This window comes from Heliangelus exortis, chromosome 6, assembly GCF_036169615.1.
Source record: "Heliangelus exortis chromosome 6, bHelExo1.hap1, whole genome shotgun sequence".
Lineage (NCBI taxonomy): Eukaryota > Metazoa > Chordata > Aves > Apodiformes > Trochilidae > Heliangelus > Heliangelus exortis.
In genome coordinates, this window is record NC_092427.1 from 21,855,184 (window position 1) to 21,876,351 (window position 21,168).

General features: G+C 41.0%; 1 protein-coding gene across 11 annotated transcripts in view; it reads right to left on the reverse strand.

Moving 5' to 3' along the window:
- The window catches only part of HDAC4 (histone deacetylase 4), a 258,653-nt gene that overhangs the window by 210,211 nt on the left and 27,274 nt on the right, over positions 1 to 21,168 (reverse strand). For 6 of the 11 annotated variants that reach the window (XM_071747128.1, XM_071747126.1, XM_071747131.1 and 3 more), the window contains exon 1: positions 12,191 to 12,212. In XM_071747128.1, coding sequence (XP_071603229.1) covers positions 12,191 to 12,206 — 16 coding nt within the window. In that variant the 5' untranslated portion in view covers positions 12,207 to 12,212. Of the gene's footprint in view, positions 1 to 857; positions 931 to 12,190; positions 12,213 to 19,986; positions 20,224 to 21,168 lie in introns of those variants that run through there. The other 5 variants (XM_071747136.1, XM_071747134.1, XM_071747132.1 and 2 more) reach the window with 2 other exon arrangements.

Below are 21,168 nucleotides of genomic sequence, written 5' to 3' on the forward strand. Positions count from 1 at the left end.
AAGGAATACAAAGTACATTTACTGTAATACTCACAGATGAAAAATTGTAATTGCTCTGCCTTGACATCTGGTTTCTATTTTGCTTCCATTATATCAGATTACATAACAAACAGATGATGCACTAGAGCTACAGAGCTCTTCTGCAAGTCTTGTGCAGATTTGCTGTTTACATTCTTGTTCATAAAAATTTAAGCTATGCCACACACACAGAGGCATGTTTGAAGGAGACAAAGGCAAAGATAAATGAGCAGTTTTCAAAGGAAAAAGACCAATGGGGGAGGCAGTGCTAAATCCATATAGAAAATATTCCATTTCACAATCCAGTTCAGAAATTGAACAGCACAGAACAGCACTTGCAGCTGTGCAAAGTTTATATGAACAAGCCACAAGGAACACACAAGTTTACACCCTGGTGAAACAGTTAGGTAAGCAAGTGCCAAATTTAGTGATGCAAACACAAATTCCACTCTACCCTGCCCCATTACTCTTATCTAACTAAATCTAACTCCAACTCCACATCACTCATGACCGCTCTCCACCTTCTAATTCAGGACTATAAAACAATTTTATTTCTTTCTTCAAACAAGAGTACTTTCAAGTCACTTCTGCTGTCACGGTGAGTCACCGTCTTAAGAGCACCTGGCAAACGTGTAACTTTCAAAATCAGAAGTCTACTTTGCTGACCTTGCCCCTAGACACACGTTACAAACTTTCTTCTGAGTCACCAGCACATCCTTCCTCCGCAGCAATTCAGGAAGTCACGCAGCGGCTATGAAGCTGATTCAGCTGAATACAGGTGAACTTCACACACCAGCAAGGTTTCAGGCTGCCCTCACTCTATAAAACCTGTAGCTTACCTTATCAGAAGAGATGACAGATTTCTTTCCAGAGTGTGCCTACATGTGCTTCCTGCCTCAGCACTGCAAGGTGCCACAAGACAGTTGCACATGAGCATAAAGCAGAAACAGGACATCATAATGCAGCTGTGGGCTTCCAAGTAACGTACAGGACCATCTCTGAAGCTTCTAAATCACGTGCTGAAATATGCAAACCTATCCCCAAACCCCACAGTTATCAAATGAATGTCCCCTCTCCAAATCACAACGCATGGGAATGAGTAGCCCAAGAGCTGCAAAAACCATGCCACCTCTGATGGTCCAGGATGCTCAAGTTTCAATTGGAACCATTCTGAATCATATACAAATCCCATATTCACAGAAAATCACATCCACAAAATATTTTCACACAGGAAGAGATCCCAAATGTCAAGTTACTCCCAGACTCCTCACCACACGTTTAACTTCTCTGTGTTCTCTTTGTTACCTGCACTTTTGCATGTGTTTATGTCCTGCAAAGCACAGGTAGAACATTTGGGCCAGCAAAATCATCCAGATTCTTGGGTATCATAACGGTAAAAATTGTATAATCATCCTATATATATTATACTCATCTTGGGTTCTCAGTTTTGTTTCTTAAGAGCCCTAAACATCTCTTATTGCTTGATATCAAGCAGAACACTAGATGAGATTTGTTTTCAAGTACCACACTCTCTATAGCTTCAGTAAAGACCAAGTCTGAGAGGGACTTCCCCATTTTAGCCTGCAGCAGTCCCACTGCCACTAGTTATTTTAAGGGATGCAAGCATGGGACCCACTGTCCCTAAGAATAATAAAAGAGGTTCAGTGTTAGCATGTGTTATTCACTACAATTTGAGGGTGTGAATTTTCTCTCATGATGGGACCAACAGGACTTACATGGAGAAAAGGGGGCCTAACACATAGCATAGGATGCAAAAATCCAGATATACATTCCCTTCATACAGCCTTTAACTAATTATCACTTTTCTCTGCAAAAGCCCACTCACAGGATATTTTGTAGGATGTGTATCCCTTTGATAGCTAAAGATTACAGTGAACAACATTGCAGACAACTTTATCCTCCTCTTTCATACACCCTATTAAAGGGCATCCAAGCAAACACAGCAACTGATTCCTCATCTACGGTCAAGCTTGCAGGAATCTAACACTGCTTTTACTACAAGTGGAACACATCTCAATTTTAATTACTAGTAATGAGAAAAACTTTAAAAAATATTTCAGCCTCTACCAAAACATCTTGGTACCTACAGGCCGTAAGAGCTGACAGGCAGCCCTAACATCTGACTAAAATAAACAAGAGCAGGTACAAGATCCTCATGTTTTGCTTGGGAAATGCTGGCAAGACTCCCTGCAGATGGCACCTCTCCAAGTAGGAGGTCAGTGACATGTAAGTTGAAGTCAAATATGATTTATGTATATATATGTGTATATATATATATATATATATATATACACATAATAAAAGCATTGACAGATATCACCTTAATGCTTCCCATTTTCAAAGGCCAGTTATTGGCTTTTCTCCCTACCTTCTTCTTATATAAATCTACACTTTTACACTACATGGGATGTAGATGGTATCAGAAACGTTGAAGGTATTAGTTGTGGGCAGACAAGTGGAAAAATACTCCAAAACACTATAGTTTTTAAGAATCCTGTCCCTCAGGTACTACAGGTATCTGCTGCCAGCCTGGCAAACAAAAGCAAAAAGGATATTTTGCCAGTGAAAGAGAATCACTTCTGGCCGTGTCGTAACGTGTTTATCATTAAGCACCAAGCAGGCAATTAATGGCATTAATCCTACAACAAAAAGATAGTACTAGGTGTATTCAACTTCTTAACCATGATGTGCTTCTTCCTTCTGAATGTTTCCTCACTGGAGTAGGTTCTTAGCAAGCACAGGAAGTATTCCAAGCAGCAGCTTAGGGGAAGAAAGAAAAGGGGGGAGGAGGAAAAAACCAAAACAAAACACCAAACACCAAACAAAAAAGCAACGGAGCCTTCCATTACAAAACACCAACCACTGAGATATTTACGGTCTCTAGCCAACCACCCCACTGCTGCTCAGAGACTGCAAAGGCTGGTGGTTCTTTACTCCAGGGCATAGCTTATACCTACCCCAACTTTGCTGCTGATTTTGAACCATCAAAATTAATAAGCTGCTTCTTCTGCTTCACCTTCAAAAGGCCCCTTTAGGTATCCACCTATTAAAATGCATCAGAGCTGTATTACATGTGTAACACAATTTAACTGCAACAGCTTTCTTACAAATGTCGGAAATCCCAGCAGTTGCACATACTACTCGAAGGCAGCCTGCTTTCTTGGTAGTTTGGTATGACAAAACTTGCAATTGGGGTAAAAATCTGTTACTGCGTTAGGAAAAAAACCAAAACAGTTCCCAACACACTGGAAAAGCTTAATTTACACCAGCAGCCACTGTTTCAACTCCAAAACCCAAGAAGATCCGTCACTCCCTTCTGGGAAACATTCTTGCTAACACAAACACACAATGCACTCCTGGGGGAAACCCTCACATCAGCAAGACAGCAACCACCTGCTAGGCAACAGCTTCACATTTCAGTGTGGATAAACACCTCACTTCAGTTATCCTTACAGCCAGACTCTTGCTTGCAGCACTTCAACTCGCTCCCAGTAAGAGACCATGCCTACATTATCCCCTAGCCCACACTGATGAGATGTTTGTAACTGATGAAGAATATTGAAGCAGTGGATTGCTACTTAAAAACATCCTCTTGCTGATAGGGTGGGTAAAAAAAACAGGCAAAGGGGTCTTCTCCAAAAAAGAAAAAAAAAAAAAAAAAAAAAAAATTAAAAAAACACCACCAATTAGCACACAGCCCTAGTCACAAGTCCTCTAACAAACCAAAAGCAGAACAGTGAACTCCACAGGGAGGACAAAGGATGCAGAGTCTTAATTTTATGCTTCCAGACATTTTTATTCAGAGCAGCATGCGACAGTCTGGGGCTACACATCTCTGACTGTCTTGGAGGCCAAGATGAAATAGCTGTTTCTTCAGAACCTAAATTTTAAGAGCTTATTCATTCCTGCTCATCATTTGTAAGCAAACTACTCCTCCATTCATTACAGGCTGGCAGAATGCAAAGGCGTAGTGCAGAAGCCTTCACTTTTACTATTAAAAATTATGCTATTTTTGTCTTTAAGCCTCCAGTATGTATCACAAATCACATATCCTTCACACGCATCACCCCCGGCTCCCTCCACTCAGCTATTGTGTCTTTCAGAGCTGTAGGTGTCTTCTTCCCATAACTTAACCTGCTGAGAGCAATCGGGAGCGAGATGTGACATCTGGTTATGAAGTTAGTTGCACGTGTAAGGCTGGGTACAACTGCTTATTTATAGGACAGTCCAATTAATAGAGGGCTGCACGTGACCAGCAAACCATGGCTGACAACAGAGCTGTCACAATGACTCTTCAGTTTGTGCTAAACCCCCCAAGTTCCCCCCCCAAGCTTGCAACGTGAATGTCACCTTTCACCACAGAAGAACAAACAGGAATGGCTGCTCACCACCAGACAATGCCAGACTCCTGAATCCTCAGAGCACAGTGCATTTTCTGCCCTGTTTCCACCAGCGATAAGTTTCCACTTCTGCTAAAATGCCAGACAAAACATCTTTAAGCTGCACAACCAAGGGCACTCAGCAAAGGTCAGTGGTTTGAAGAATCCACACAACATATCAGAAAGCCCCACGAGCATGTGATGCTTGGAAGGAGAGACTGATCTACAATTAGATGTTTCAGCGCTCACCATCCTGGAAAGAGGTCCATGGCAACATTTCACAAGTCCAAGACCAGGAAAGAAGATTTAAAAAAAAAAAAAAAGCAGCTCTCATTTATTTTCTCAGCACCTAAAAAGGGCTCCAGCTGAAACTAAAATTTGGAGACCAGCAATGCTGCCTGCAGCCCAGCAGAGGCAGAGAGGCAGGCTGTCTGCTGCAGGCATGTTAAACAGCCTCACAGCTCAAATACCTCTGACATAAACCACATTATATGGAGGCTCCGAGTCAGAAATTTTCTAATTAAGGGAACAGACAGGCAATCAGTGAAAGCGTCCAGTAAGCTCCACTAGTCTTAAGATAGGAGGAGGGAGGAGAAACCCCCTGACCTGAGTTTTTCTCCTCTCCCTCTATCCCCTGCACAGTTCCGTCAGCAAAAATGCTAACTTGGAAGTGGAGGAGCATAAAGGCCATCTAAACTGATAAATCCCTTAAAATTTATCAATTCAAAGAATATATTCACAAACCAGGGTGTTTTAACAATTTGCAAATGTGACAAAAACAGTCAAGCTTGCATACATGATGAAAACAGTCTTGCAGGAAAACAGTAGAAAATATATTGAGGGTGATACTGAATGTTCTGCTTCTTTCAAAATAGGAGCCAGTTACAATCTCCCTGACAGCAGTTTCTAAACACTACTTACTTCTTTTTAGTGTAAAATAGTTCCAACTTAAAATACTAAGGCAGGGGGGGAGCCAACCCACCACAGTTCAAAAGAAATAGTCTCACATTTGTTTCTTTCAAGAGAAAAAAAGAAGTTTCTATAGCACAACAGAAGTCGTATTTCAACACAGCTATGTCTCCTACTTTTGCTTGCTAAAGCCACAAATATTTATGTGTCTAAACCAACTACAAGCATAATTATTTCAGTATAAAAACAAGATCCTTTTGCAGAGCTCTGTCGGCTTCAGGAGCTCAAAAAGCAAGAGGAAACACCGCAACCACAACGCCCTTCTGCCAGCCCTGCACCCACCTCACCTTCCCCAGGAGGGAGGGCTCATCCCATGGCTAAAAAAGTCCAACTCTTGAGACTGGCAGTTCCTGAACAACTGTTCTCCAGCCAGCCTCTCTTGGAGAAAGCAGCTCCAACAGTAAAATACAAACCAAAATAAGCAGGAAAGAAGGAATTTTTGAGCCCATATGCAGCTATTTTAAAATTCTTTCCAGAAGGAAAGAAACTGATACAGTTTTAGGCTACGAGGGCCCCTTGCTCCTGCTGGAAGTCCCATACATGTGGGATGCAGTGTTCTGCCCTACTTGAGCTCAGCATTGAGGGCCTGACAGGTATTGTAGCCTTACCAGGACAAGACCAAGACAAACAAAGACTGGTTTTGAGTGAATGCACCTAATTCAGCTGAAGTGTCATCTATCTTAACTTCAAAAGCAACACACCCAGAGCAAACATGTTACTAACTCGATGGCTAGGCAAAGGCTGTACAGTGTGTGATCAGTTTAAGCTTGCTTATCCAGCCTATGTCCAGGTGTCCAAAGCCAAAAATTTATAAAAACATCACCAGACACATCCTGCCACACTGTGCATGCTGTCATGGGCATGCTGGATGCTCCAGGAAGGAGCACTGGTGAAGCTGATACTGCAGCAGCCATTAAACAGTCACAATGTCTTTGGTCTTTTGGACTTTAGGCACAAAGGAAGCCAAAGAGAAAATTCCACGTCCAATGGCTGGGGATCCTTCCATCCCTGATCAATGGAGTGTAACAGCTGTGTCTGATCAATGTGGGCATGTAACACCCAGCTCTTCAGTGACCAGCACCCAGGCAACAGGAAGAGCAAAGCATGCCTGGATTGAACACACAGCTTTACTCAACAAATCTGCCTTTAGCCCAACATCACTTACTGTCCATGCCACCAGCCCATTTAAAGGTACATCAGAAACCTGAAACAGGGAAAATGAGTGAGTGCATGATGAGCAGGCTGCAACAACCCAGTCCAACATAAGGCTGCAAAAAACCACAGCCCAAGCCAAAACACGGCCCTAAGGAATAAACTTTCACCAGCTGAGATGGGAGGAGCCAGGGCTGACAAACAAGCAGCCACACAGCACCATGCCACACACTACTTAACAGGAGTTGATCTGTTCCCCCTGCAGTTAGTATTTGAACAAATAGAGCACCTCATAGTCAACTTAAGCAAAAAATCCTTACCAAACTCAAGTTTTAGTAACCAAGGCAGAGTTAGGACAGACACATGGACATGTATATGAACACATGAATACGCATCCTTGAGCCAACTCAAATCTGTCTTGCTGCTAACAGCGCTGTACGCTCCTGTGCAGTCACATTCCTGCCAAGATCCTCTGGTTCAGGCCAGGCACAGACTCTTGTAACAGAAAAGGCAAAAAAGCATGAACAAGCACACACAGTTTGCACACCAACACAGGTATGGGCAAGCAGCTGTGGATGTAACCACCACTGCCTCTTCCTGCAGCACTCAACACCTTGTGGCTTCTCTGGCACCACCAGCTACATCTCAGATGGAGGAATAAACAAACTACAGAGTGAATTATTTTTAAAGGCATTCTGAAACCTCAAGTTCTGATGGGACAAGGAGGGGGGGGAAAAATACTCTCTGCCCTATTTTGCACTAAACTTGACCAAAACATGCAAAAGTCTTCATAAGGATTGGTTTACAATTAAAGAGAGGAGGAGAAAGGGAAATAGGAGATATTGATGCTGTGGCTCCAACACTTGGCACAAGATGAAGGATCCTGTACTAGAAAATAAAAAGCTTGTCAAATCCCTACTTTGAGCTGAGAACAAGCCACACTTTCCTTTCTGGCAACAAAAGTCAACTTTAACTGGACAGCTTTCTCACCAAATTGACAGGAATTAGATCTCTGAAAGTACTTAAAAATAGACATCACATGAAGGCCTGACCATTCAGGCTTCCTCCTGCTTGCAGTAGGCTGACATGGACATTAGGATCAGATTGATTGTTATTCAAAGGACAGGATGAATACTTGCAGAAGATTATTATGAAACAAGCTGTTTGACAGCAGCTACAGCTGGTTTATCAAAACTGGCAAAAATAACTTCAAAAGCTTTTATCCAGGAGTGGGATGTCTAGGAATTTTCACCTGTCCCTCCATCAGCAGTTTTTGTTTGCATTTAGATATAGATTAAGAGAATGAAAAAAGAAAATACATCTAGACTTCAGAAATAGTCTTAACATTTCTCTGCCATTTGGTCCATCAAGCTCAATTCCCTGGTGCAGAAGCTGCAGGGCCACTGGTACAGCGAGTCAAGTGGGAGAAGGGAGATGCTTCCAGAAAGACCAGACAGACTGTTTCATGAGGGTATTTTCCCAGAAGAAAGCACTGGAGTCTTGAGGAACCAATAGGTTTCATCCCAACCTCTGATTTACACTGACAAGAAGCTGCACATGTATCATTTCAGCCTCTTCAGCAGCTCCCTCAAGCTTCTCTGCAAGAATCCAAATGCAGAAAGAAGCCCGTGTCTGAAGTGTCAGATTGCAGCTACTCAGTGATGGGGGAAAAAGTCTCTAAATACAAAGTCTATCACTTAAACACATTTCTTCAGTGTGCCCTAATCAGCAGGACAACATTTCATAGAACTCAGGCATTTCTAACACCTTGTATTTTTGCTCTGCTCCTTTCCTGCTTCTCAGGGAGTTCGGAAGAACACCATCAATACACGACTGACATTTTTTTGCAATGGCTTTAGCAAGCTTCTCCAGCAAAAAAATGTCAGCTCCATTAGCTGCTGCCAAACACTGACACCAAGCTGCAGGAGGCCACAGCACCCCACAAGCCTTGTGTTTTATTCTGCCACTGCCACAGCTTGTCACAAGGCACACAGCAACACATGGGTTACATTAGAAACCATCATTACTACCAATAGTAAACCTGGTGCAAAAAAGGAGTTTACTTCACCTGGAGAAAGAAAAAATAAACAAACCCAAACTACTTTGCACTGCTTTTTGGACTATAAAAGCAACTTTGCTTTGGTTTTGGGTTTTTTTGTATTTTCTTTACAGTCTGCTTACTTTTTTTTTTCTTTTTAAATGAGATCAGGCTTGCAAATGGATTTCTTAACTGTGACTGGCATACAGACAGCAGTGACTAGCATCCTTGAAATTAAATGCAAGTTCTACTCCTACCTAATAAATGCAGAAAATGCATTTCCCCAAAATTAAGCTCTACCCTATCTTTAAAGTCTGTCATTAACCAGGTATCTTACTTGCCATTTCCTGAAGCATCTGACACTGGTTTTGCAGAACAATTGTTCAAGCAGGAACCAGGCTTTGCAGGAAGTTTTTAATCCCATTGCTAGACTATCTGAAGAGCATGTAACTGTTGCCCAATAGCTTCAAGCAATTATCCCCAAAACATCCCATTCTTTTGTACAATGCAATCCCTGTTCTCCTTTACAAAAACAAACATCAGTTCTGCTTTGAAAAATTACCAGAAGGAAAAAAAGCAGTCCCAAAAGCAAGCCTCCCCAAGTGACCAAAGGTGAAGAAGTGAAAGGAGATTTCAGAATCACCCAGGACCTTCCCTCCCCAAAGACAGGGAGCAGAAAGCAGGCCCAGCCATGACCCAGCACAGAGCTTGGTTGTGTCTCCACAGGGACAAGCCACAGGTAGCCTTGAAGGAGAGGACTGAACCAGCCAAGCTGTGAAACAACTGATCCATAGCAGGGCAGCAAGAGGTGAGCACGTGTGAGGAGCATCTGAGTTCAGTGAAGAAATCAGTGAAGCCTGGAGTACCAGGGTCACGCAGATCAATGATCTTTGCTTCATTACTAGCACAAATACAACTCAAGCAACTGAGGTATTATGAGAAAAGTATTTACTTGGCTTGCTCACAGCTATAAAAACACACACCATTTTTTCTAGTAAATATCACCTAAAAACCTTCTTCTCTAATACAGTTTGAAACCAACCTCTTATTATATAAAATACAGTTCTAGAATATATAAAGTTAGCAGGGGGGAAAGAGAGCCCAACTTGTAACCTGAAGTGCATCAGCTCTGACACCACACCCAGCATTCACTCCCCACAGCACACTTTCAGAGTTGACTACTTTGCAGCTGCAAAATTAGCAACCTCTGGCCTACTTTTGGGAATGTTAGAGTCCAACCGTATTTACGCTGACAGAGACAAGCAAAGGTTGTGACGATTTATTGACGCAAGAGCTATTTCATGCTCCATGCCAGAAATTAATCAGTGGAGGAGGAGGAGGAATTCTCTAAGCACCCGGTTAGAAAGGGCTTTGGTGAACTGCTAAAAACAACAAGCTGAGGTTTTGAATGACAAACATGATCAAAAAGAAAAAAAATTACAATGAACAATTTTTTACATAGCAGCTCCTTTAGAAAGACTTCTGGAGTCACAAGAAGGCTGCCTGAACAGAAATGTTATACATACCTTTCCACATGAAAAAGAAAACATATGAGAAGACTAACTCAGAGCATTCCCAAACCTTTTCCAATATAAATTGATGCTATGTTTGTTCAGATCATCCTGTCTCAAATACATTCCAGGGGGGAGGCAGAGGTGATGATTAAAGGTTGATTAAAAGTATACTGATCCTGCAAGCTGCCTGTTGGCTCTATTTGCTGAAATAGAGCAAAGAAGCAAACCAGAGGCAAAAATCCCACCACCTATTTAAAATAGCTACTGCACAAAGCTACACTTTTAATAAAAATTTAAAAAAACAAAAAGAAAAAACACCAAGAATCTTTAATGCAAACTGAATGAACAGCACTACCCCTACCTGCCAAGAAGCCATCACAATAAACCTGTCAAGAGTTATGAGCCTGCAGAACAGGCCTTCCACCTGCTGGAAAGGGAAAAAAAAAAAAAAAAAAAAAAGAAAAGAAAAAAAAAATCTAATGCCAATCAGATACTTGCTGCTGGCAGAGAACAGATGCCAAAGCCACCCTTCTCAGTTTGTTAAGCTATAAAGATCCCATGCCTTCTCCTGGCAAAGGTTGTGTGAGACCAGTAGTACCTTATTTAGAATAAAGCAAGTACTTGGAAATTTCAGAGATGTTTCCTGAAGTGACAGATGTCAGAGATTCAGTACTTGGATGAACTACCAGAGTTTGCTGTATGGGCTCTGGTCTTTTATTCTTCTGGGTTATTTTTCAGCTAGAGAAGAGATGGGGTATTAGCTTGGTTTAGTTCAGGATTTTTTATCTTCCCCCAAAGGCAGCTCAAGCATTTTATAGAAGAAGAGAATACTAGTATGAAAAAAGCATTAAACTAAGATATTTCTTTTTATAGCCTGCATAAAGCAAAGGTCACAATTAAAGGAGAGGGGAAATATGTTGAACTAGTAAATCCAAGTTTTGAATGCTGAAACAGAATAGCAAAAAATCCTTCACAAGGATCTTAAAATCACCAGACTTCAAGGTCTTTCTGCCTGAAGAACATTCAATTTATCAAAAATACCAAAATCAACTTTACAAAAGTAGTAAAAAACCTCTGCCCTCCAATCTCTTTGCAAATAAACTAACCGAGGGAGCACTACTTATCTCCCAATTGCACCCAACTTTATGGGCTGGAGTCTCAAGTGGCCACACATACAAATAACTGCATTGATCCTAGTGTATTGATTAGAAGGTGAAACCGGATAGCAGAGAGTCATTACACTGTAGTTCAGGGACAGCAACATCTATTAAAAAACAGTCAAACAATGCAGTGAGGACACTGCCAGGAGAGGCAGCAAAACCCACACCTTCACTCCCCAAGGCTCATTCTCCCTGCTATTACATGAAGCCTGATGGGGCTACATGACTATAGCAGCTGTCTCTCAGGACAAAATGGTTACCTGAAGCCCAGACTGGCAGTTCAAAGCTCATAAACTAGACCTTACTCCTATTACAATTTTCCCTGTAAAGCTATTTGTGTGGTTTGGCAACACAATAGCTACAAACAAAATGAATACATAGATTCTTGAATGGGTCAGGATTGATTTTTAAAAAATGGTTTCTTTGAATTCATCTGCCATTTCTCCAACATCCTTATCCCAGCCCTACCACAGAAAGCAGATGGAGCACAGAGAGAATTTCCAGGAGTCCCCTTCACCATGAGCAGCTGTACTTTGCTCATGATTAGGAATTTCTCCAGGGGGAGAAGGTGGCACTGACAAAATTGTGATTGCTCATGTTCAAGTTAATGGTAACTATCAATTCACAAAGGAATATTTTCATGTTGTTTTCTTTTTAAGCAGCCCCTCAAAAACATCCACTTCAGCCACACAAGCTCTGAAGCAGATGGAGATAATGCAATGCTCCTCACATAGCAACTGTGCAATTCCTTGCAAATGACAGAACTGAAGCAGGTTCCAAAAGCAACTGGGCAGACAACAGAAGCAGAGAAAGAACCAATAAAGAAAAATTAACCTGCCCACCCTCCACCCCCCCTAAAAAAAAAAATAATCAGTCACGTGTGACTAGGGGTCGAGAGGGTATATTAATGGCTTTTGCCATAATCTTACACCTTCTTACCCTTTTTCCCAGGCATCCACAGATAGATGTGGTCAGGCTCCTGGACCTGATCTCCCCAGGTCCAACTTTGCACAGCCATGCTTGCAGAATGTACTCGGGCTTCACAGCTCCTGCCTTCAAAATAAATCTGATGTTGCTATATCAAAGTTGAGCAAACAAAATACAAACACCAGGAAGATTAAACCTAGTCTGTTGATTGCCCAGCAAAGTCTGTGCTGCTGGAGTTCAAAAGGTTCATGATGCCCCACTGAACCCCATACACATGCATAGGCTTCTGACAGCACTTCAAGGAATTTTTGCCACCAGTGGTATCTACAAGCTGAGTTTCTCCAGAGATGTGACCTCATGGGTAAAGGCCTTCAATCACAAAGATGTGTTGTACTGCCCCTTAAAAAAGTTAGATAACAACAAAATCTTTCTAAACAGACAGCTGCAGAGCTTGTGAATATGAGTGTAATAACTAGCAAATATTCTCAGTTATGGTCTGGATACAGGGACTCTCCCCCTTGGGCTGACAGTGGCATGGGTGGGAATTCCACCAGCCCACACTCCACAGAGCCAGGTGAAGGCAGAGCATGGCTGTGCTAGGATGTTCAGAAGCTGAAAGAACAACTTTCCAGGATATTGCTGGATCTGGTCTTGTCCTGAAGAACTTTTGCATACTACCTATCTGCTTTTGAAACATTAAAACACTAAGCTTGAATCATGATTGAAATTCAAGACAAATCCCTAAGTTGCTACAGTCAGCATACAGTTTTTTGTTTGAAAGAAGTTAATCAAGTAATCTTGATCAAATTGAGTTTGAAAGAGATCACGGAGACAGGAGGACCTCAAAAAAGCCCAGTAGAATTTTTCTGTAAGGAATTCAGCTTTCAATAGGTGCAAAGCTAATATTAAGTTTCATCCCTTTGAAAGGCTAAAAAATTTACTTCAACATTGCAGCACATCAGTTTATCAAACATCACTTAAGCAAACTATGACAACAGCTCCCAGGAGGAACTCCAGGGGCCCTTAAGTATTTCAAAGCAAACACCATACCAGAAGTAAAGTATCTGATTACAACAGTATTTTGATTTTGGTTGTAGAAACTGGACATTTAAAAAATCTGCTGATACACTAATTCTAGCTTTTTTAAAGGAAGAACTAACTGTATGCCTTGTTTCCACTAGTTAGCACAAAGATGCTAACTGAGAATCACTTTTTTTCTTCTTGCAAGGAAGTCACTGGAGCCACTGTCCCTGGCTCAGCCAGCCTCTAGCTCCCAGAAGCCCCAACAGAGAAGGGAAAGCAAGTAGAAAAAATGACAGTGTTCCCATTTACCCAGACCATCACCAGGGCTAAAAACCAAAGCAAATGTTGCAGTTTTACTCCCAACTATGGCTGCAGAGAGGGTTAAACTCTGCTCATCCTATCTCAGAAACTGCAATGCTACCAGGTAATGAATGAGACCTAATCCCACTGAGCATCTTTGAAGTTTCTAAGTGCAAATTCATGAAAACCAGAACACAGCCATCAAAATTTGTAATAATATATTTCTTCCATCACAGTCTGGCCAAGGGAAGTATTTCAGATTTTGACTGCTTCACTTGGTACCTCAAACCTTGCAGGTAATCAGTGAACTTCAAAGGTCTTTCTTGCTCAACAGCCTAAATAGAAAAGAACAAGGGATGTGGGGAAATTCATAGTGTATTTCAGCCTATGGGAGGGGGGGAGGGAGAGATTTGAGTCTTCACTGAAAGGTGGGAGAATTAACACATTCACAATTTTTCCTTTGCCAGTCTGGTACTCCATCCATGTTCAGTCCCTCCTACCTATTTTTTTACTGCAAAGTCAGTTTCTACACACGTTAAAGGATGCAAAAAAATTTACTAGAAGCACATTAGTAGAAGAAATGCCACTGCAATTGGTTTTCCACTCTTCTCTCTGACCCAGTATTATGAAAACTTCTTAAAACATAAAAAAAAAAAAAACTTTTGACAGAGAACTGTCAAAAATAAAGCAATATTTTTTCTTATGCAGCGAGTCTAAGCAGTATCTGTCAAACCCAGGTATCCCAACATTCGAATTCCTAGGTTTACAGGATGGAAAATTATATGTATGGCTGACATCCATCTAAGAATAAGTCGATTTTCTACCCTGGCTCTTAAATCACTTTCAGAATCAGCAGCATGACCAAAATGTTCCTTCCTTCAGGATTAGCTCAGTCCTAATCAATCTGACCACAAAGACACACCAACAACCTCACCACTGCAAGAGCCTGGCAGGAAAATGACAAGCTGAATAATTTAAAATAAACGCTGAGAATACTTTCCTTGCTACCATCCAGTAACAAATTTAATTTGGGGAAGTATACATGAAGTAAGGCACAGGTCAAACTGAGGCTGACCAGAAGTGAGTAACAAAAATGCAGTAACCATACAGAAAAAGGTTTCTCTCCTTTCCAATTTCTGAGGACTACATCAAAATACAGCTTTTTCAAATGTCCTTTTCCAACCCTGCACCTCATTCAACATAATTCAGAGTTCTCTGCCTCTCATCACAGGTACCTGCTTCTCATCTTAGCACTGCAGGATACATCACAGGCTAAAAAAACTTATTTTAGAAATGGGCTTTTGAAGAATTCCAAAGTTCAAGAACTGCATTTAAAGAAAAAGTAGAAATAAGAGAAATGTACTTAGCAGGGACACTGACCTAGAAGGAACTTCAGCTTGAACTTCAAGTTGAAGCACAAAACAATTCTCTTTTGAGCATACAATAAAAAACCTTGTACAGACAGTCTCAACTATTTGATACTCCAGAAAGTGAAAACTTCACAGGTTTCATGGTAGCAGCCTTAAAACTTTCAAGGTCCTCGAGATGTTCTTACAAGAAATCCAGGACATACTCAGTTTACACATCAACAAGAATCAGAACACAGTAGGTATTCACAGTGGAGTAGGTATTCTGTCACTGGTTGAATAAAGAAAAATAACAAGAGACATGCCCAGTTCCCACCTGCATGGCTTTTCTGCTCTTCTAACCAAAGCTTCTTATTGCCACATCCTGCTGCTGAATTTACTTCTCCACCAATCTCAAGAAGTCACCGCCAACCCCATGGGACCCAAATGCCCATGGCAACAGTTTGAAGGCACAAGCTCAACGCTGATTCTGCTGCTGTAAAGAACAAGTGGCAGTGTCCATTCAAAGGAGTTTGTCACCTCTGCTGGGCCTGCCAAACAATGGACTTCTTCCATAAAATTTCAGCTTCCCATGAAGCACACATGTGGTAGGGGGAGAGAACAGGTCTGGAGATATCCTTGGTTTTTCACATAGGGAAAAGACAGGATCAGAGATAATGTAGTCTTACCTATTCTCTACATGAGACAGGTAGGGGTGGGCAGGGATACTCCTCACCCAGATGTTCTTCCAGACAACAGCCACCAGGTAACAGTTGTGTCCCAGCCCTGCTGAGGGAGGACTGGAATTTACTAGTCCTTATGTTTATTGAAAGAATGTTCTTGCCCCCAGATAACTTACAGAAACAGACTCATTATTGTCAGAAAGTAGGTCAGTGTCATTTAAAGCCAGTTTGAAATGCATCTCCACAGAAACTTCTTAATCTTTAAAAAGAGAACACATAAAATATTTATTGGATGGTGCAAAATGTTTGAAAGCTTAACAGGGAAAGCTCTTATGTATACTGCATGAAATGGCTTTCCATGCCTCATTGAGCCATACAGTATGAAAGGAGAGTGGCTTCTTGCACTCAGCAGATAAAATGCCCTACAGAAGTACTTATCTATCCAGCAAATCACAGCACATGACTTGCGAACTCATTTTCCCAGTGCTGTGTGATCATGAAGCTTTCTGCTTTCTCTGGTATCTCCTCTCAGTCTTAATGATCCTGCTGCAGATTTTCCCTGCATCAGATAGGCAGCTCATTCTTAAGCTTCAATATTCCTAATTATCAAACATTCAGCATTTCAAAATGTAAATAAAATTTGCATCTCCGCAAGAGTAGCTCTGAAGAAAGAATATAGCATTTGCATTCAGACTTGCTAATTCCTGTAAGATAACATTTCATAAACAAAATGCTTCATTGAACATGGAGATTTTCAGCTTTTACAAAGGAAAGTGAACTTTAAACAAATACAAATCAGCTGAGTGATTAACTTTAAGTGTTTTGGTTTTTTAAACTAATCTTTACGGATAACTAGTATCAGCAGAACAATCTCTACTGATTAAAGAATGAGATGATAGTGAAATTCAAGCCACTGAAAATTAAGGGAGGCGATCACAAGAAATCATTTAAGGTCAATAAGACAAAAAAGAAACAAAGCAAAATAAAACCAACACATATTCACAACCCAGTCTGGCTGGGTAAGATGAGTAGCATCAGCAACACAGGTTACATAGAGCAAGTTTAAATTGTGGGGAAGATAAGAGGTTAAGAAGCGAAACTAAACATACTTTCCCCTGCCTCCCCCAAGCTTTGTCATAATTCTAAATTTTATCTTAATTTGCCTAATTTTCTTAATTATACTTTGCAGCAACTTGATCTTTTATAGCACAGTTTCAGCATATTTTTCAATTTTGTTCCAGTGCTGGATTAACTCCTTTGCCAAAAGTCAAAGGACATGCAATGCCTCTGAGCTTTGTCTTGACAAGGTCTACACAGCCTCCTTCTCCCATCACCACAGGGAAAACCCTGTCCTGCCACCTCACCCTCCAACAATTTCAGCCCCTTTTCCCCCCTCCACTTTATCCTGCCCAGAAGTTCCATCCAAAGAGCTTCCTATATCCCCAGAGGAATCCACAAAAGCTACCAACACTTGCAGGGAGCTGCTCCAGAGCAGTGAGCACCATGTGATGATGGGCACGTGGTGCTCACAGCAAGAGGGACACAGCAGCCCACTTGGTTCTCCTGTTCCTCCCACACACAGCAGCACCCACAAGTGTTTTAGAGGCAAGTTAACTTCACAAGAGCTGCTGGTCTTAACACAAGACTCAAGTAGGAGACTGTGGAGAGAGCCTTTGGCACAGAAAACAAAGGCCAAGGCCTTTTTTTACTGTACTTCTAGGGCTCAGGACAGATTGATTTACCAATTGGAAGTTCTTGAAGATCAACTGCTCCCACCTGGATATTCTACTACTCCAAAAGTTATTTCTTATTCTCTGGGAAAGCTTACTCCAACATACAACAGATGATGTGGCACTGATGGGGGAAGAATGAAGAGAAAGTTGAAGAAAGAACAGAAAACAAACAAAACCAAACCATTTTCATTCATCTGCGCTGCAACAATTTTATGGCACTGTTCCTAAAATATCCCATTAGCGATAGGTTTCAAGCAGATTAGAGAAGAAAGCTTGCATCCACTGAAGCAAGGCTTAATAGGCTCCTGAATTAACCCAGAGCTTTCCCTTAAACAATGCACATCATTAGTAATAAGTACCTGTAGCCATATAATCAAAATAGCTATCATAATTGACATCAAAAGTCCAGATGTCATCTTTGGCAAGGTTTGGAAAACATTTCTACCAATTATTTTAAAACTGACTCTAAAAAAAACAACCAAGCAATACTAATACCATAGTGGAAGCCAAGGATGAAAAATCACCATGATACACCATAAAATTTCAACCCAACACTTGAAAATACAACAAAAGTAAAAACCCAATGCCTAGAAAGGGTAAGGGACAATTTCTTAACAGTATGTTATGGGAACTAAGACTTTTGTGTAAGTTCTATCATTTGAAAACAATATTATAAAAAGCCCACCACAGAACACCATTCAGTAAAAAATAGCACTACAAGATTATTTCATCCACTTTTTTCAATTTTATGAAAGGTTTTCATCCTTAAAATGACCTCCAGTGAAACAGCTGACAAAGGGTCTTCAGTTTCCATCACATCCTTTATTTCAAAGATCACTGTCAATACAATGCTTGAGCTATATTTCCAAATTACACAACTGCAACAGTTTCTTTAAGTTTGAAAGGGCTAACTACCAGAGAAGACAAAACCTTCCCCCATTAGTAGTCATACTTTTTACAGTAGTCAGAACTTTCATTTTTACTGAACCACCCCATACCTCACTCTAAGGGCCATGACAAGGGCCAAGAAGGTTTATGAACACACATGCACCCATCTCTCCCAGGTTTTGGTGAGACTGCCTTCCCAGCAAGACCCACTCTAGACACATCTGTTAGAAAAGCTAAGCTCAAAATGATTTTTAGCACAACAGAAACAGGTCTTGCATGACAAGATTCTTGTTTTCTTTCATTAGCCCTTCTTGGATGACTCCCTGATACACCATCAGCACAGAACTTGAGCAAGAAAAGCAGTATCAATAAAAGAAGGCAAGACCCCAAAAAAATGGATTAGCAGATGAATTGAAGGAAAACAAGACAAACAAGCAGTGGGTTTCCACTATGGTGCAACATCAGAACAACACAACTAAGAATAACAACCCTTCTCCCAAATATCTGCAGAGCTGCCACTTAAGCAGCAAAGTAATATCATGTTAGCTTTGTTTGCAGTTTTTAAATATAGGTATATATTCAGCCAATCCCATTACTGTGAGGAAAAAAGCAGGCAGCCCTTAGTTCCTCAGCCCCTCTTGTTTTTGAGGCAGAAAAACATTCAAATAATTACCCACTTACTTGAAGAGCAGATCTCTTGACATCAGATTGGAAGAAACATACCACGGGTGAATACTTACATGCTAAACACTCCACTTACATATCTTTGCTTACTTTCCCAGTTCTCCATAGTACAAAAATTAAGTGTCAAAACCTAAGAGTCACAAGACTGGTAATATTAGAGACTTACAAACCAATTTCCAAGGGTCAGATTTTCAACACTGCACCCCTATTTACTGCAGTGTCTCTTGCTCTCGGCCTCAGAAACACAAATGGGCTGCCAGGAGTAATTCTGAAGCAAACATAAAATTCTTCTCCCACAAATAAACAGTTCCTTACATCTCAGGAGCTGCTCATTGGCTTTTAACTTCAGTCTTATTTGACTATTAACCCAAAACTGATTAAACTGAAGTCACAAAAGTAATCTCTCAAGGCATAATTAAGTACTTTTACATGCCTTGTCATTGTTCCATTACTCACTTCCCAGCAGTCATTTTCTTTACCATGAACTGAAACAGTCAAACCAGGCATATTAAAGCAAAACTAAAATTCCTCTTCCAAAGCACAAGCTCAAAAAGCTCTGCCTAACATTGTTACCCGAAACTCCCTAAATACAAATGCATGAGACAACTTGAAGCTATAAAGCAGGTAACTGAGTTTCTACAGGCCCTCTCAACAGAAACGCTCAATTTTGCAGTAATGAATCATAAATTACAAGACACATTAAGGATGATCCCCCAGACAACACCAAGATAGATCAACTGCCTATTGTTCTAGCAGACTATTCTTTCCAACAAAAAGGTACTTTAAAAAGTCAAAGAGCTTTCTTAACTATCAATACACCCCAGCAGAACCATGACCGTTCCTTAAATGTGCTCAACATACTATTGAGACTTATCAGCAAATTAAGCCTCTGGTTAACATCTCAAAAAACAGCAGCAACTTTTCAGTGATACATAATGCAACATTCAGAAACCTGAAATGGCACAATTTTCTTGTAACTCTGGTAGCAGTAGCACTATTTTCCATCATCACACAAAGTCTCCGTTTTAAGCAAAGTAGTACTACAGGGAGAGTGAATGGATTTCCATTTCAACATATTAAAATTCCTGTTCATGTAACAAACTCGTGGTGTTTTGCTGCCATTACTAGATTTGAAGTGTTTATGCCCTTACCTGGATGGCTTTGGGAGCTCATTGCTAGCAAGGTCTCGTCCTTTGGTGGGGGGATTCAAGACGGATCAGTTTCCAGACAAGTAACAGCAGCTCTAAAGAGCTCCAATGCTTCACCAATACATATAAATTGGAAGTGGGGATTAAATCATGGCCACCTTATAGAATCCAGGGCACAGTGACATGCTGAGTTGTATAGGAAGTAATCCAGTATCTTCTAACGGCTTTCAAAATGGAAACCTGCAATTAGAGAAGAAGATGTCTTCATTAGAGAAGATTTGCAACTCCTTAAGTTACACATTATATAGCATATTTAGCCCCAGAAGTAAATATTAAACTGGGAGACTATTTTAGGCAGTAAGGTTGCAGGGAAAGTAATTTTCAGAGTTACAGATGTAATTTTAATTAACAACCGTAAAAATCCAGACTAATATTTGACTTCATAAAAAAACAAACTTTTCAACTACACATTCAAGTCTTAAAAACCCAAACTCGCATGTTAATTCTGATCCTCCAACAGCACCATATGAAGCCACTTTAGTCCAACAGCTTCCATATTTTAAAAGCCATATGCATGAGTGGTAACTGTACTTCACGCATCTGTTCCCTAAAGAAGTCTAAAGAAAAATTCCTCAGTGCCAAGAAGCGGTCTTGGAGCAGGAAGGAAAAAAACCCACACAATCAATTCCACTCCCACTCTGCCCAAGCCTTCAACAGATTATTAAGAAGCAACTTCATATTGCCCCAGGGGGGAGGGGGAGAATCCACTGGTCCCAATTATTTTCAAGCTGTATATTAGAGGCAGGGAGAGGAGAATAAAATCCAGTGAATTAGCAGCCAACCGTAGCCCTGCCCCCCCAAATAAAATATCAAAGCACCCAAACTTACAGAAACCTCCCACCTCAGAGGCCCCCACAGCTGGTGTCACTGATGCAATCAGCAATCATTCCACTGAAAGAACCTGCTGCAAGGTGTCCTGAAGTTCAGGTTTGAGGGGTTTTTTGGCCCTGCACCAAGTGGCATCCAATATTTCTAAACAGAATCACAGAACCATTTAGGTTGGAAAAGACCTTTAAGATCATTGAGTCCAACCATAAACTTAATACTGTCATCTGCACTACTAAGCCACATCCCCAAGTGCCACATCTACAAGGTTTTTAACCAGCCACATTCTACAGGCAGGGT